The sequence below is a fragment of the Perna viridis genome, chromosome 1 (assembly GCF_037379345.1).
Source record: "Perna viridis isolate PV_CMFRI_1.1 ecotype Kerala chromosome 1, ASM3737934v1, whole genome shotgun sequence".
In the NCBI taxonomy this organism is placed as follows: domain Eukaryota; kingdom Metazoa; phylum Mollusca; class Bivalvia; order Mytilida; family Mytilidae; genus Perna; species Perna viridis.
Window position 1 is genome coordinate 69,667,892 of NC_142445.1, and position 18,491 is coordinate 69,686,382.

Sequence of the window (18,491 nt, forward strand, 5' to 3'; positions counted from 1 at the left end):
GTTCACTCAGACTTTATAACCATACTGGAGTTCTTCAATCAATACATTGCGATATATTCCCCGACAGAATTTGTATCGTGTTAGTCTAATAATCTTCTCATTTGCAATTCTTTTTCGTCAAATAATTGACCTAAGGAATACAAAAAAGTGGATTTTGTGTCTTGAATGTTTAATCACAGCGAATAGCTACAGCGGATTAATTTAAATAGACATAACTCATCTTTGTCAATAGACAGAATTCCAGTACACTTGTTAATATCGATAGAGAACGACATCTGCCTCATATTTAAGGACATAAGAAATCGGTGATTTTATTTGTTGTCAGCCATCATCTAATACTGGATTTTTATTGACATTTGTTCATTCAACATTATTTGAACTTTTTGTTGTGGAAGATGAGAATAAGCAGACATGTTTTTTATGATCATTTTTTTTCAACTTGGATGCAAAACTCAGCATATTGCTCATCAGAATCCTCCTTCAAAGTTGTTACAATAATTTGGACAGCGTTAATTGTTATATGTCTGCCGATTGTTTAAACCGTCAAAACCTTTGCTTCAGTCCAGTTATGCAGAAAATTGTGCAGTATTTGACTCCTCATTTTAAAAGTAATGGGTGTACAGTTGTGAAAAATAAACGTGATCGTGATAAAGTCAACTCAAGACGTTTTTCTACTTGTTTTAATTCCAGACATGCTGATGACCTCATTGTGACCCCATTTGCACAGATTCTTGCAAGTTTACGAAGTGTACGCAACAACTACATCACCTTAACCAATGTACAGGCACCAAGAGAAAGGTAAGATATATGGTATTGTAGAACAAACATAACATATGTTTCAAAAACTTGATATATCTGCTGTCAAAGAACACATTATTGAAGTATCAATTCTATTGCTACTTTTAATTATGAAAACTACAAAACACCTAATAAGAATTTATACGGTTGTAAGTCTTAGCCAAGATTTCTGCTACCACCCAACCAATGCCCCACATTATTCAGTAGTAAGTTAGGATATTAACATTTTGTCACCAGATTTTGATTGCTCTGTTCATGGGATATTATACTCAACCTGTTACATTTTATTTATTTCCTTTTAAATTAAACTGCATATGATTAACCTGGTCTAAAATCCTGTCATGTTCTCTCACCTTGACCTAGAATATGGATTATAATATCTAACATCACTGGTTTAAACATGACTGTAGTTAAATCATTGCTTTTAATATGACTTGCATCCTTTACTCGATTATTAAGTGGACATTGAGTCGAATATTTTGAATAAATTTGTCATGGCTGTTATCAGCATTAGTAGTAATATCAATTATATTTTCAAGCTATACATCGTAAATAAATGTGTTGGTTTTTGTCAATATTTTTTTTTTTTCTGCAGTCAAGAAGTAAGTTCCTCTAAGTCAGGCCATATACAAGTCTGTAGGACCATTACATATACTGGTCTGTTCAATACTAAATTGGACTGTATACCAGTCTAAAGGACTGAAGTGTATACTGGCATGGTCAATACTAAATAGTACCATATACCAGTCTATAGGAATGTAGTGTATATTGGCCTGGTCAGTACTAAATAGGACCATATTTCAGTCTATAGGACTTATTTGTATCTGGGCTGGTCAATATTAGACCCTATATCATTCTGTAGGACTACAATGTATACTGGTACTGACCTGGTCAATATCAAACACTGTATCGGTCTGTAGGACTACCTTGTATACCAGTACTGGCCTGGTCAATATTAGATCCTATATCAGCCTGTAGGACTACAGTGTATAGCGGTACTGACATGGTCAGTATTAAACACTATATCAGTCTGTAGGACTACAGTGTATACAGGTACTGGCCTGGTCAGTATTAGACCCTATATCAGTCTGTAGGGCTACCGTGTATAGTGGTACTGGCCTAGTCAATATTGAACACTATATCAGTCTGTAGGACTACCTTGTATACTGGTACTGGCCTGGTCAATATTAGACCCTATATCAGTCTGTAGGGCTACTGTGTTTAGTGGTACTGGCCTGGTCAATATTTGACACATATCAGTCTGTAGGGGACAAGTCTCAACCGGATTAATCGTCAATCTTCTGTCTATTTATCTAATCTTTTGGGACCTCTAAGGACAAAGTTGTGTAATATTATTACTTATGTATAGGTCTGCTTGAATAATTTTGTTCTGTCTACCTAATGGATGTCTGCTTCTTGTTTGTGTACTAAGTCTGCTTATGATAATATATTTTATTTCTTTGTTGGTATTTAGTGGATGGTGTTTTTATTCTACAACTGGTCATCAGTGAGATGTAATAGCTGTATGTTTGATATTACTAAGTATTAATAAGGTTGTGTGATTAGATCAATGAAATTGAAAATTTGAATGCAATGTAATAATGAACCAAGAACGGGAGGAAACCAATTAGTTTAAATAGTATTTTAGTTTCATTCCCTACTTGGCTTATTATGAGATTGTATGGAGCAAAATACTGTGAAATACTGAAAATTTGTTAAAAGTGCGGGTGTATTTTTGATTAAGTGTATATGGTTTGTTGGACCTCTTCCTTCTATAATAAGAGAATTTATCACTGTCAATTGACTTCTGTAAATTAGATTGTGGATAAATCTGGCCAGATACAACAGCTTAGTTTTGGCTGCTTCCAATCCTCTAGTTTGTAGGGTAATGAAAAATAGATTTTATCAAATATAAACAAAAGGCTATATCACTTGATTAGGTTTTATAAGTAGAAAAGATTCTTAGCTGATTGCTTTGTCTGAAACTGGACACGCCAAAACTGGATGACATTAAACCCAGAAAAAAAGTAAATTACCTGTCAGTCATTATAGTAAAATATAGGATTTGACATTCATGTGGTGTTTTACTGGCCATCAGTGGACATTCATGAGGTCTTTTACTGGCCATCAGTGGTCATTCACGACATTCATTGTCACCATTCATATCAGGAAACCATGTTTACTATATAAGCCAATTATCATTGAAATCAAAGCAAGTATAAAAATATGCGGGAAATGGATGCCCAGAACGATCTTTTATCATCACCATTCAACTGAAAACACCTCGTTTCCTAAGGTAACCAAAAATCTTTGGAATCTGAGCAACTGGTGAAAATGGTCACAAAATGGCAGCCATTTGATTGTGGCTGCCTAAAAAAATAATTTCAATACTGCCAGTCAACTGAGATTATCATGTTTATCTTTTGAGTAGCTTTCTTTTTCATTATTTTTCAATATTTGAAGGAAAAATAGCAATAAAAAGCATTTTGACCCCTACGTTCTATTTTTAGTATCAACGGCCATGTTTTTTTACCAATGAACAATTTTAAATGATCGGTTTGTGGAGGAAACCCTAAAAAATTTATGCCAACTTATATTAAATTTTGTTGCATTAGGCTTCAGAAGGTTGCACACATGAAAAATGACCAAAAATCTGTTTAGGGGCCATAAATCTTACAACAGGCAACAATTTTTTTAAATTTCTGCAAAGGTCCATCTTCTGATGGTGAGCTATATTACTGTCCATCAGAATTTTGCAAAAAACTGTATTTTGACCCCTATGTTCTATTTTTTGTAACAGCGGCCATATTTTTTCACCAATCAAAAATCCAAACAGTCATTTGTTCAAGATACCTTAAAAAAAGATCGCCTGAATATAGCTGAAATATTGCTGCTCAGGCATTAAACCCCAACAATCAATCAATCAATCAACCTAAAAAAAAACAGTATTACTAACTTAAATTAAATTCTGTACAGTAGATTATGAGAGAAGATTTTTGTAAGGAATAACATGAAAAACAGCAAAAAAAAAAAACATCCAAAAAGGGCAATAACTCCAACATGGTTCAACAAGTTTTTATCAAATTAACATCACAGATAGATCTCATCATGCTGAACACATTTATCCATGTCAGAATTTGGTTAACCTAACAATTTTGGAGGTATATGCCAAAAACTGATGCCTGACTCCAATGTTCTATCTTTAGTAACAGTGGCCATGTTTTTTTGACATCAAAAATCCAAATGGTCATTTTGTGCAGGATACCTTACGGAAAAATCATTAAATTTCATCCAAATCCATTCAGTAGTTTCAGTGGAGAAGATGTGTGAAGTATTGTTAACGACGACGGACGCCAAGTGATGGCAATACTGCACATGGCCTATGGCCAGATGAGCTAACTAGTATAACCACACTGTGGATTCCATGTGCCTGTCAATGGGCAGGAGATGTTCATTAATTTGTCTTTGTTTTGTCATATTACTTTTTAGAATTATCATTGTTCTGTTACCATGGATTTTATAACTTTTGTTGTCAGGGCCTTTCAGAGCTTTCTTACAGGTGTATTTACACTTGTTGAAGACTTTCTGGTGATCTCTTTAAGTATTAACTGTATTGTGTATTAAGGTTATATGTTGGTATCTGTTCTTTTTCTACTATTAAATACCTTAATTAAACAGTATTCACCAAGTTTTCTCGTCTTTCTGAATTTCTATGTGTAAGTGGATGTTGCCAGGGTGTACCTGATTAATGGGTATTGTTCAAGTGCCTTGGTGTACATGAATGCTAATGCTATACCTTGTAAAATTCCTTTGAACTTACCTGAAGCAAAACAATTTGCAACAATTGTTATGTATATACTAACATAATAAAGACAGAATTCAGATGTTTGTATATTGACAACAATCTTCCCAGACGCAATAGAAAAAGATGGCTTGTAATACAGTCAAGCTCCTGTGCTGTTGTTGAAGACATTTTATTACCATGTAAGCCATATATCTAGGAGATCCAGATATGACAGCTGTTCCTTATCAATGTGTTTATGTCCTTACCCCATCTTAATGGAAGGGTAAAAAGATCTTTCTATTTCTGTCTAAGAATTACTTAGACTTGTTAATTATACCCAACTAAATGAGTTGGTGGTATTTTGGAATCACCTTGTCTGTCCGTCATTCTATCCATCCAATTATCTCAGCTTCTAGATGGGTTTGTCACTTGACTGCTTTTCAAGGTAATTCATTTCAAAGGCCAGTCCATCTATGTCTTCCATGGGTTTGTCACTTGACTGCTTATCAAGGTAGATCATTTCAAAGACCAGTCCATTTATGTCCTCAATCGGTTTGTCACTCGACTGCTTATCAAGGTAGATCATTTCAGAGGCAAGTCCATCTATGTCCTCAATCGGTTTGTCACTCGACTGCTTATCAAGGTAGATCATTTCAAAGGCCAGTCAATCTATGTCCTCAGTGGGTTTGTCCTTTGACTGCTTATCAAGATAGATCATTTCAAAGGCCACTCCATCTATGTCCCCAGTCGGTTTGTCACTTGACTGCTTATCAAGGTAGTTCATTTCAAAGGCCAGTCCATCCATGGCCCAAATGGGTTTTTCACCCCTTACAATTTAATTTTGCCATCTCCAATATGTTTGTCTTACTGGCAGGATTATGGTCATTGGATTTATCTGATTGGTGAATACAGACAAGGTCATTTATATCCAGCTCTGATGTCACTGTGTTTTCTTACTTCAGTTTCTTCCATACATTTATTGTTGTCATTTAGTTTTCAAAGTATGATGAAAAAGTCTGTTTAATTTTTATCTGAATTTGTAATTTAATTATTTTCTCATTATTGAATCTGTCCATACAAGACTTCTAGATCTGCAGGCAGTTAGAAGTGTGTTGACATTCATTACCCCTCTTTATTTCTACCTTAATTAGGTATATCATACTCACATTACACTTCTGTTTTGAACAACTTTGATGCTTCAGTTTGAGGAAGCCTTCAGCATTGAATTCTAATATATTTTTAATTGAGATATCTGAAGATGGAAAACCTAAAGGGAGCTGCTTATGACTAGTTTATTGTTTGTTTTTTTTAAAGAAGAATTAGTATGCAAGAAATCAAGAAATTCTGCCTGAAATATAAACTGTAATTAGTGAGTTATTGGAAGATACATGTATTTACCAAATTTGAGGAATGGTTCATACATAAAAAACAATTGGTAGTAAAATTTGAAGAGAATTATTTTAAGAGAACGAATCTCAAAGATATGATAAGTGTCTTAGACAACAACAAAATCTGATTCATAATGTGCAATTAATGATAGTGGTGAATTTCCCAAATGTGATCACACCTGAGGAGAGAATACCCAAATATAATCATTCCTGTGAAGAATGGCATTGGTTAATTAACCAGAATTTTGTAACTCCCATGGAGAATGACAGTGCGAATTACTCAAATATGCTCTCTCATGTGGTTGAGGTTAAAACCTGTAGAAATTACAGTGGTGAAAATGTTGTCATTCCTGTAGAGAATAACAATGGTGAATTACCCAAATATAATCATTCTTGTAGAGAATAACAGAGGTGAATTGCCCAAATATAATCATTCCTGTAGAGAATAACAGTGGTGAATTACCCAAATATAATCATTCCTGTAGAGAATAACAGTGGTGAATTACCCAAATATAATCATTCCTGTAGAGAATAACAGTGGTGAATTGCCCAAATATAATCATTCCTGTAGAGAATGGCATTGGTGAATTACACAGGTATGATCTCTCCTGTGGAGAATAGACGGTGAAAAACCTAATAATAACCGTTCTAGTAAAGAATGTCTATGGTGAATTACCCAAATATGATCTCTTCTGTGGAGAATAGAGATGGTGAAAAACCTAAAAATGATTTATCCTGAAGAGAATAGGAGTGGTGAATTTATAAAGTATGATCACTCCGGGAGAGTGGCATTGTTGAAAATATTATCACTCCTTGGAGAATAGCAGTAGGAAATTACCCAAATACTATCCCTCTTGTATAGAGTGGAATTGTTGAAAATATTATCACTCCTGTAGAGAGTGGCATTGATGAAATTATTGTCACTCCCGTGGAGAATGGCAGTTGTGATTTTTTTCAAATGGTAGAAAGATAGTCCCCTGACCATCATTGATGTCCGATTTCATTTTGTCAGTATGTATTGTGACAGTTTAGTTCAAAACAAATTAGTTATTTCACATATATTAAATATTTGAAATTACACTGAAAAATTTGGAAAAAAATTTTACAAGTCTAAACAGCTTGTTTCTGGGTACCAGATTCTCTATACCAATTCTGTTGATAAGTGATTTGATGAAAAGTAGTTCTCTGTCAGTGTTCTGTTCTATGATACATTGTGATTGAGGGAAACAAATGAGGTTCTAATGGTTCAAATGACGTCTAGAATCCTGAAGAGATGATATACAGTTCCGAGTTCTATCACTTGGAAAATATCCGTTGGATGAACACTTTACTGAGGCCTTGGGGTAAATTGGAATTGATGATTGCACAGACAACTTGAGATTTAAGCACGGAGAATAAAACAATAACTGTTCGCCTGAATCGATTTTCTCTGGCAGCAGATAACATTTCCAAGTAAAAAGTTATGATTGATTTTTGATAATGAAAAAATTGATGATTAGAGTAGAGAATGAGTATTGGCATTTGACAGCTCTCTTAGATTATAGAGGACTCAATCAATACAAATAATACCATTCTAGTCTATGTTTATGTAAGCTTCCCAAGATTTCATGTTTCTATTTTAAGTACTCTTGCTCAATCATCAAGTAGAAGAAATTACAAAACACTAGCGTTTTACTGGAAGGTTTTATTAAGTTGGAAATTCCTGACGTCATTCCTTTCTCTAAGGTCTCAGAATGAATCATTTGTAAAGTAAATTGGTTTTTCCTCAAACCTTTGATCTGGTATCGTATTTTCTTGAAAACTGGATCTTAAAAATGCAAATGTTTCTATTTCTGATGACGGCTGTAGTCTACTTGAACTTTTGTCCTCTCCAGAAATATTTTATGAAGGAATCTTTCTATTGATTTTAACCTAACTGTCATACATACTCTGACTTGTCAGTCCGGAGCAGTAAATACAAACTTATGTCAGATTCACTATATGTGGTGCCTTTTGTGAGCAAGTTCTTATGCAAGTAAGAATTGCACCACTTAATGTGTATGTGTTATTGTGCTTCTGTGACTAAGATATTTCTGACCTAATGCAAACATAAATCTTAAAAAAACTAAGATCAAAGTCCCTTTTTGGTTGGAAAAAAAAACATGCCATGTGTTAAAGTGCCCTCTTCCCTGCACCTCAAGTTCCTTGTGTGAACTGCACTTTGAGTGTGACTGTTACTATTGTCCTCAGATATTGCATGCCCAGTGCATGTGTGTCCTGTACCTAATAGTGTTGCCTAACATGACTGCCCATTGCCTGTATGAACTGTTCTTTGAGTCAGACTACCAATTGCCTGTAGGTAGTTTCACCTTTGTGTGTGATTAGTTCTGCCCACTGTGAGTATCTACTATAAACTGCCCTTTGAGTGTGACCGCCCATTGCTTGTAAGTATTGTCCCCTGTGGATAAGTGTCAAGTCACTGTAAGCACTCCCAAATTGTGTAAAGAAGTGTCCTATGTTTGTTACCCATTGCCTGTAAATATTCTCAATGTGCATGCCCATTGCCTTTATGCACTCTGTAAATGAATTTGTACTCTGTAATCTTAACTGTGTGATTGACTGGTTGCCCATTGATGTAAGTACTCCCTTCTTTGTGTGAGTGCTGATTGCCTGTGCCTTCTGTGATTGAGCACACAGACACTGTAAGTACTCCCAACTGTATGTGGTTGCCCATTTTCTTTAGGTTGTGCCCTCTGTGTTCATGTTAATCATTGGAGAGAAGAGAAAAACAGTGTGTAGCTTTTAATTTATTTAGGAAGTGATTATTTAAATTCCACTTAATTTTTACTTTGTATGTTAAGAAAGTGTTTTTTTTTTTCTTCATCTCTGATAAAATCATAACATTCTGAATCAATCGTGACCTGATTTTCTTGATATTTAACCATATGTTCCCTGTATGAAGTATCTTTGTGAGTGTGGTATTGTTGTACTAAATGTATACTGGTACTCAATTTACTGATACATTTGCTCTCTAAAGTTCAGGCCATTCTTGGCTTAGAAATGGTCACAGTTGTATTGGCTGAGACAGAAAGTGATGTTTCCACCAAGAAGAAGAGATATGTTGTTTTGTAGTAGTACCTTGGTATACATTACTGTTTCCCTTTACTCTATGTTGAATGGGAGGTCGATATATCTAATGTACATAATTTTACATGTTTAATTGAATCCTTGTTGCAATCAACGGAAACAGCTGCTGCATAATGTTGATACAATATTATCGTGTAGCCATGATGGTATACCACGTCTTATAGAGGAAGCTATGTACTACGAATGGGGTGTCGGTTTGGCAAATATGAGGTGTATGTATTCTGTATGGCTTAAGGTCCTATGTTAGCTTTATGGAGTATATTTTTGATATTGATTGCAGTGTGAAGTGAACACAACCAATGGATTTTCACTTAAGTTGCTATTTTATTACATTTCCAACAATGTTTTATATATAAATAGACCATCTGTTGTTTCATTCTGTAGATGTTAGCATTTGTTGGTTATAACAAAAAGAATTTTAAAAAATTTACTTTTTTTTTTTAATTTTGTTAAAGTTAAAGGTTGAAGTTCTAGCAAAAAAGAAAACACTAATATGGATTTTCTTTTCAACCTTTCAACAGTTTTCCCCTAAGGTTAATTATTTTCTACTTTCTAGTAATCATGGTTTTTATATCAGCACTAAATTTGGAATATCAAAACAAGAAAAATGATAAAAACACACATGTCTACTATTCCTTACTTCACATTTCAAAAGTTGTTACCGCAGGATGTCATGATGTGCCAAGTAACTTATATTGAGCTAGTGGTATTGAGTACACAAAGATCAAAGGTAAAGGGTCATTGATACACATAAAGATTTTTCTTTTTCTCTATTAAAATACAGCAATTTTCAGATAAAAGTTAATTCCACCACTTAGATGCTGTTTGTCATTTTGGTGCTTTTGGTCTACGACTTATTTGAGCATTTGAATTCTGTTTGTGTAAAGCCTTTTGACATTTGACCAGCCATGTGTTGGACTTCATTGATCAGTAAAAACAGTTTTCATGTCTCTTGCTCAGTGGTGACAACAAAAATCAATGTTCTTACAATCACAGTAAATCACATTCAGTCTTGGTTTGTAGTTATCAATAGTTTGTGATTACAGGTAATTTTCTGATTAAAATTGCAGTTTTCGTAGATTGTGGCTGTACAATTATTCTTTGAAATCAATGAAGAATAGTAGAAGTATATTGCTATCAAAGCTGTGAAACTCTGCAGGGAATAGAATTATTAATATTGAATAGGAGAAATTCCTAAAGTTTGGAGTTGATGAACTAGAATGATTGACGGATTGTAAAAGACCTTCTATAATGATTGTACTACGGTAATCTGTATTGGTTTCTTATGGAAAGATCGGCACCATCACAACAGATAAAACTACTTATCATACATCTAGATTTGAAATCCCCAGCACATTAATAAGAAGACTTTGTGTGTATGGTTCCTACTTCTTGGCATTGAGCATACAAGTTTTTTGTTGTGCATGTCTGTCCTGTATATTTCTCTACAATTATAACGTTGATGCCCATCATACTTATGCATTCAGCTTTATTCTGATACGTTCTACCATACCTCATTGTAAGAACTTTTGTGACAGCTCATTAATATAGGCAGGGTTATCCAGTGATACATTCTTCTGAGTGTTGCCATTTTGTGAAGTTTATGTAGCTATGGTCTTCACTAAATCAGTATACAAAGTTTTTATTTTTTAGATCGAGAGGTGGCCCTTCTGGTTCACACAGTCATGGTAAATCTTCCTCAGGACAGGAAAACAATAAAGTGCCAGGTAACTCTTCATCTAATGTTGAAGTTAGAAAATCTATGATGACTTTTTACACAACATTTTTATGTCATTGTACCATTTCCAATTTGAAAAAAAAAGGTTATAATACTTTCTTTTAAATGATAAGTTGAATTAAGATTATAAATTGTGGTGTGTAATCTTTCTTTTTTTTAAGTCTGTGGTTGCCATGTAGGTATCAGTCTTGTATTACATATTCCTGAGCAGGTGTACGTCAAAACACGGAGGGTGTTTCCTTTTTGCCTTTTCATTTTTTTGTTTCTTGGCAAATGGCTATAATTTTTCATCAGAAGTACAGGGTAAATATCAAGCTATGACACAATAAACTTGTTTTTGAGGAAAAACAGTATTTTCATGAAAAATGATACTTCAGAAAAGGGGTCTATTTTATGAAATCAAAATAAAAGTGAAAGTAGAAAAGTCTATTTTTAGTTTGACCTGTCCTGGTGTACCAAAGTTCATGCCTTTTTTTCTAAAATGGACCTAAAAATTATTTTTGACATTTCCTTAATTGAAAAACATGGTTAAAAGTTAGATTGAAACTCCTTGTGTATTTTTTTAAAAATCATGAAAATTTAAGGTATACTATAGAAGCCTATGGGGCAAAGAATACAAGACTGAGACCTGATAACCAGTTTCAGTTGAAAGTGAGATTTTTTAGTGAGTTTCAATTATCCTATAAGCTTTCAAACAACAATATATCATATTTTATACTAAATGGAGCAACTTGAATGGAATAAAGTGATGCAAGGCCTTATTTTTTACTTGTATGGCATATTTTTACTAATTTTGGAAATTAGCGATGTTTTTATAGATTAAAAGATGACCAATGGATTGCATTTGTTATTATGAAAAGTTTTCTCAACACAACTATCTAAGAAATAAATAGGAGACTTAAATTGCTGAATTATAAACAGTTTTGATTTTTTGACATTTTTAATACTTTGAGTAGAGACTTGAAAATGGTCGAATTGCACTTGTTACACATGACATATAAAAACTTAAATATTTTTTGCATTTTCACTTTTATTCTACTTTAACTGCTCAAGAAGTGCTGTACTACAGCCATTTGATTGATTTAAAGTAAAAACTGACCAATAAAACATTTTTTATCTCATAAATGACCATTTCTAATGGTACTTCCACTCAAATTCTAATGCGGCTTATAAAAAATTGGTGGTAATGACATATAAAAAAATGAATTTTCTTCAATAGTGTGTGAAGTAAGTAGAAACTTTGATGTTTTCTGTGTATGTTATTTACTGTTCTTGCAAAATATTTATCTGTGTCTGTGAGATATTTCTCATTTTGTAATTACCAAGAACATTTATACATGTCCAAGGTACCAAATGTGACTCAAAATCAGCATTTTAGGGAACTAAGGTTTCTTTTTCATTAAAATAATGATAAATATACAACATTTTGACTCTTATTTTACCTTCGTGTAAACAAGAACTTCAACTCTGTGCAATTGGCTGTTTCAGTAAGCAGATTTTAAATTATCAAGAGGCTCCCTTGTGTTAAGGCTAAAAAAAAGGGGGGGTCCAAACTTGACTTTTTGTGAATATGGGCCAAAAAAATTGAGATTTTGAAACAATTTGGTATTCATTGAATAGTTAAGGCATGTGTCTTATCAATACAGACCATATTTAATGTTTAAAAAGGTAACTAAATTATTTTTTGTCAAAACTTGTCTTTTTTGCAAAATTTTAGATATTTGACTTAATACTGTTAAAGTGTACCTATATGAAAATTGGAACAAAAATTCACAGGAAAGCAGGAGGACAGAGATATTTTGTGTTTAAGTTGGAAATTGAACACAGTTATAGAAAAAACAACAACATTTAAAGATATCTGAAAGTTTTTATTAGTAATAGGTATCAGTCTTGTATTACATATTCCTGAGCAGGTGTACGTCAAAACATGGAGGCTGAACAAAATATAATGTGCTTCCTTTTTACCTTTTTATGTTTTTGTTTCTTGGCAAATGGCTATAATTTTTCATCAGAAGTACAGGGTAAATATCAAGCTGTGACACAATAAACTTGTTTTTGAGGAAAAACAGTATTTTCATGAAAAAGAATGCTTCAGAGAAGGGGTCTATTTTATGAACTCAAAATAAAAGTGAAAGTAGAAAAAGTCTATTTTTAGTTTGACCTGTCCTGGTGTACCGAAGTTTGTGCCTTTTTTTTTCTAAAATGGACCTAAAAAATTTTTTTGACATTTCCTTAATTGAAAAACATGGTTTAAAGTTAGATTGAAACTTCTTGTGTATTTTTTTAAAAATTATGAAAATTTAAGGTATACTATAGAAGCCTATGTGGCAAAGAATACAAGACTGAGACCTGTAGTTAATTTTGTATGTGCTGGATGTTTAAGAAAAACAAGGATTATCTCCCTTGTACCAATTTATATTTGAAGTACAACTTTTCCTTTTTTGGTGAGGAAGCAAAAATTCATTTTTTCTTTAAAATATGGTTTGTGTGATCCTTAAACCTGCACTTCCAAAGATTTTGGTTTATATATAACAAGTTTTTGATTAAATGAGAGAAAAAGGCAGCCATTATGGCATGATGGTTTATAGTAAAATTCTTTGATCTGTTCTTTATTGAACCACAGTAGAAGATTTTAATTTTTTTGCACTGAATTTTTTTATTGATAACCTGCATGGCTTTCTGATTGAAAAAAATGATGATTTTAGATACTAAATCATTTTATGATGGAGTACTTTCAGGTCTTAATACTTACTTCTGAAGTATGTCAAATAACTTAGTCATTTTGAAGGAAACAGAATAAAAAATTGCTCTACTTTTGTGGCTAGATGAATCTATACGCGAGCTGAAGCACGTTTGTCAAGTCATTATTTAACAAGGACTGTAAAACAATATGTATTAATTACTGCTTCTTATGACATTGGACTCTGTGAGAAATAAACAGATTTAATGAGTTTGACAGGAAACAAGTCTTGGTAAATCATACACCTTGTGTGTTTGATGTAGCAGTCCTTAAATACATGGTCCTTCTAATCAATGAAGTCATATGTAATGTAAATCTTTGTGTATCCCTTGTTCTGACTTCTTGTTCTTATGTCAGCCTACTTATTCATTTACTATAATGTTTACTACAAGCATAAATTTACATTGTTCAGGTCAAAAGGTCATATGTTGTAGAAACTTCTCTGGTTTCCGGGCTAAATTTATCATTTACAAAATTTAGAATGCATACAAATAAACAGTGTAATGTTTTTATTGTCATTTACTAGACCTTTCCTGATAGAGACAACAGAGAAGAGGACCACCAGTACAAATCTATTTGAAAAATTAATCGTGTCGGAAATATCTAATAAATTTCTTAAAAAGTGCTTATTTTGTGTATTTTAAGAAGTAAGCTTTCCAAGTAATTATGTTTACTACTGGTACACTTCCTTCCTAAACCCCAGGCTTAATTTGTTCGGGGAAAACAATCCTCTGTGTATTTCTGTTGGCTTGAAATGGAGGCCAATTGAGTACTTATTGCTGTCAAATTAGGCAACTTGGCTACTTCTAATTTATACCAGTCTACAGTTTAATTAGTGCTTCATGACGGTGTTCAAGTTCCAATATCTTGAAATAAAGGCTTACAGCACATCTAAAGCAATGGCATATGTTCTATACCTCTTTAACATTGAAAATCATCAGAGTTATTATATAAATGACATGTACTTATGATATACAGCTAATTAATGTTTTGTTTCTAACTATCCTGATCATAGTAAAACATACCCACTGACATTTACCTTGATTGATATGTTGAAGATGTTCAGGATTGTTTTCATCTTGTCATATTTCTTTGCAGATGAAAAATATTCACAAATGGCCCTGGATACCTTAGAGGAATTAGATTGGTGTTTAGACCAATTAGAAACCATTCAGACACATCGGTCAGTCAGTGACATGGCATCAAGCAAGGTAACTATAGTGTGGGTAGACATATCATTGGTTGATTGACATCTCACGCTTATACCATACAATTGGTACTAGAATATGAAAATCGGAGGATATTTAGCCTGGTTACCATAGAATTAATGGTTATGTAAGGTCTATCTGTCATAGTGACGGCAGTCACACTATGTTTATAGTAGAAATAGTGAAAGAATTGAAAAACACAGTAGCAATAGACATAATAGTTATAACATCTACAAAATACTTGATAATTAGTATGATTGGAGTAACCAATAACAAATGACTTGGACCATTCATCCCTAAAATCAGCATACAATGTCATCTTATTTTGTGTGGTAGTATAAGCCTATAGTAACCAGGTGGACAAATTGTTGCTGAAATCTTTTGATATTCAAACCAAATGACATAGAAAATATACTGACTCTCTCTTTTGTCTTGGTTACTTATACGGATGAATTGGATATGAATTTGATTTTTATTTAAAAGAAAGGTTTAGGATTGGCAATGATATTCATGCTTGAGTTTTTAGTTTTCTGTTTATACATTCTATAACTGAACATGTTTTTTTAAAAGAAAACATAATGGCATAAAATTTATATATGAAGTGTGAATGGCTATTTGATGAAACTGATTTCTGACTGGAACATTGTTTTTTTTCTTTGTAGTTCAAACGAATGCTAAATAGGGAGCTAAGCCATTTTGCAGAATCTAGTAAATCTGGGAACCAGATTGCAGAATATATATGTAACACATATTTAGGTGAGTAGAATTTCTAGTAGTTCTGTTCTGGTTAAGTTCTACAGCAGTACAAGTTAGATCAACATACAGCAGCCATTACTTGCAGTGGGGGGTGGGGGTGCTAAGTTTGGTTTAAATTTTCTTGTATGCCATTACTTTCTCAGCCATGAAAATAAAGAAAATATCAAATGTTTGCCTTATGTCTTTAATCTCAGATATTGCTGTGTGATATTCTAATATGAATGCTTTTAATATAGGATGACCAACTCCTTATTTTTATTTTCATTGTTAATGTTAAGTGTAAATTTAGTTTTTTTCCCATTCTCTATTGTATCATAAGACTGGAATGTAATTTTATAAGCATGGTTTCCTGATCATGTGACAGCTTCTATGGGGCATGTTGATTGGACATGGTATGGAGAATTAAGTCAGACAATAATTAATCTTCAGGTCATGGACTATATGTTTACAGGCAGTGACTTATTTGTACCTAAGACCTGTGTTTATATTTCCTGGTTCTTTCATTACATAATAATGTAATTAATGCCCAAGCTAAATTTTACTTGAGAATTCAGTTTATGTTGTCAAATGTTCTTTAAATTCATGTACTTGGTTGTCTTAAGAATTCTGATTGTGGTTGCGGTTTTTGGTTAATTCCAAAAGTCTGACACAGACATTGTACTTTTATGTCTCAGATTTTACAAAAAAATAGAGATCTCTTGCTGTTATTGATATACCAACATCATGTCTTTAGTAAAATCACATTATGTACTATTAATGGAGGTGGGAGCAATTTTTGACAGCATGCCATTTATTAATGAACCACATTGATAGGGAACACTTCGATCAATTAAGACATTCTCATGATTTACACCTATTGATATTTGTGTACTGACATTGTTTTGTTATCTTGGTAGAGTACTGGTTCAATGAATTGTGATGGCGTTCAGGTTTTCCATACTTTCAAGTGCAGTCCACTTTACCCACTGAATATATTTATTCTTTTATCCTGCATCTAAATTTGAAAAATCATGAGTGATAGTGATTATTTTGTTATTTCACATATGTGTGAGGAAGATCAAATTTTAAAACAAGTACATAATAACAGAGTTAATTAAAATTTGATAGTCACCAAGTCTAAAAACTGTTATCACGACACAATGATATCAAAGTCAATTACTACCGGTATGTACTTTGAGTTTCTTCTTTATCTGGTACTTTGGTGAAACTTTTCATCTGAAACAAGAAAGATTAATATAGTTTAACTTTAATGTTGATAGGCAGATACAGTACTTGTGATTTGTGTGAATTCTTGAAATAAGTTAGAATTATATTCTCTTTGTAAGTGAATGGAAATGATATGAGACCTCTACTTTAGGATGAATATATAGGTCATTCAAACCAATAGTACCAGTAACTGTTAAATATTCTTGGGAGAAAGGTTATGTACTTCTTAAAAAATTATATGTACATGTACCAGTAATAGAAATGTCCTTGCTAGGATTAGGGAGATTTAACATTAATTTCTAATTAATTATAAGAATTTGAGGAATTTTAGAAACTAAATATTTGGTTATTTTCAGCTCCTGTTAAGTTCCTAAGTGTTTTGTCTTTCTATGGAGAAATGTGAGATTGACCTACTTGTTACAGTTTTCTGTTGAGACAGTGCTTTCTGTATGGCTTTATTAGATATCACAACCTTCTCCGTCAATTAGGAAGTTCTTCTTTCCTCTACTTGGAAGGGCTTCATGTCTGATCTGATCAGTAGTTGTCTAGCCTATCAGGAAACCATAGCAAGGAAATTGGGATCAGTGTTATGTTTGGCTGTTAACATCTCTAGGTTCCCCAACACTCGTCCTCTCTTTACCTGACCAGGATCCATGATATATTTGGCTGTTAACATCTCTTGGTTCTCCCACACTCGTCCTCTCTCTACCTGACTTCAAGATCCATGATATGTTTGGCTGTTCACATCTTTCAGGTTCCCCCACACTCGTCCTCTCTCTACTTGACTTCAGGATCAGTGATATGTTTAACTGTAAACATCTCTGAGTTCCCCACACTGCTCCTCTCTCTACCTGACTTCAGGGTCAGTGATACGTTTGGCTGTTAAAATCTCTGGGTTCCTCACACTGCTCTTCTCTCTACCTGACTTCATGGTCAGTGATATTTTTGGCTGTAAACGTCTCTGGGTTCCCCACACTGTTCCTCTCTCTACCTGATTTCAGGATCAGTGATACGTTTGGCTGTTAACATCTGTCAGTGCCCTCACAGTTCTCCAGTCTTCTCCTGACTTCAGGGTCAGTTATACGTTTGGCTGTTAACATCTATCAGTGCCCTCACAGTTCTCCAGTCTTCTCCTGACTTCAGGACTAGTGACTTATGGATGTTTGCTGGTCTGTTTAAGAATAACAAGCATTTTAAAAGGTTGTGAAATCTTTTCAGATCTTTCATGCTAGAACAATATAGTTTTTTTTCACATGTGGAAAATTTCCCATTTTTCTTCAAAAACTGGATGAGGTTTTTTTTTGCTGAATGTCATTTCTGCAGCAGATAAACTGCACAAAAATTAATTCGAGGATACCAATTTTCATGGATTAGAAAGAAACGCAAGTTCGTGGATTCTTAAATTTGTGGTTTTGAGGTATTCAATATACACATCAATGAAAATCTCCTTTTTGTTGAGAACCAAATTTCGTGGTTTGGACTACCCATGAAAACCACAAAAATTGGTACCCCATGAACAATAGTACTTTCACAGTAGATGGGTCAGTATGCTCATTTTGGAGATATAGATATAGAAATTTTGGTGGGAAAAGGATTTCTTTAGATTTTCCATGGGTCACAGTAGGTTTTATCCAATAAATAGATTTTTTCTGTTAAAACTGCTGATGAAATAACAAGGATCAATAAAAACTTCCCAAATAACACTTTGATGTGTGTTTAATGAAAGTATGAAAAGAAAAATGAGAGT

General features: G+C 33.3%; 1 protein-coding gene across 27 annotated transcripts in view; it reads left to right on the forward strand.

Annotated features, from left to right (window-relative positions):
• LOC148630167 (3',5'-cyclic-AMP phosphodiesterase 4C-like) overlaps nt 1-18,491 on the forward strand; it is a 182,774-nt gene that overhangs the window by 143,819 nt on the left and 20,464 nt on the right. For all 27 annotated transcript variants that reach the window (XM_088562151.1, XM_088562176.1, XM_088562215.1 and 24 more), the window contains 4 exons: nt 691-798; nt 10,750-10,823; nt 14,673-14,785; nt 15,445-15,538. In XM_088562151.1, coding sequence (XP_088418277.1) covers nt 691-798; nt 10,750-10,823; nt 14,673-14,785; nt 15,445-15,538 — 389 coding nt within the window. The remainder of the gene's footprint in view (nt 1-690; nt 799-10,749; nt 10,824-14,672; nt 14,786-15,444; nt 15,539-18,491) is intronic.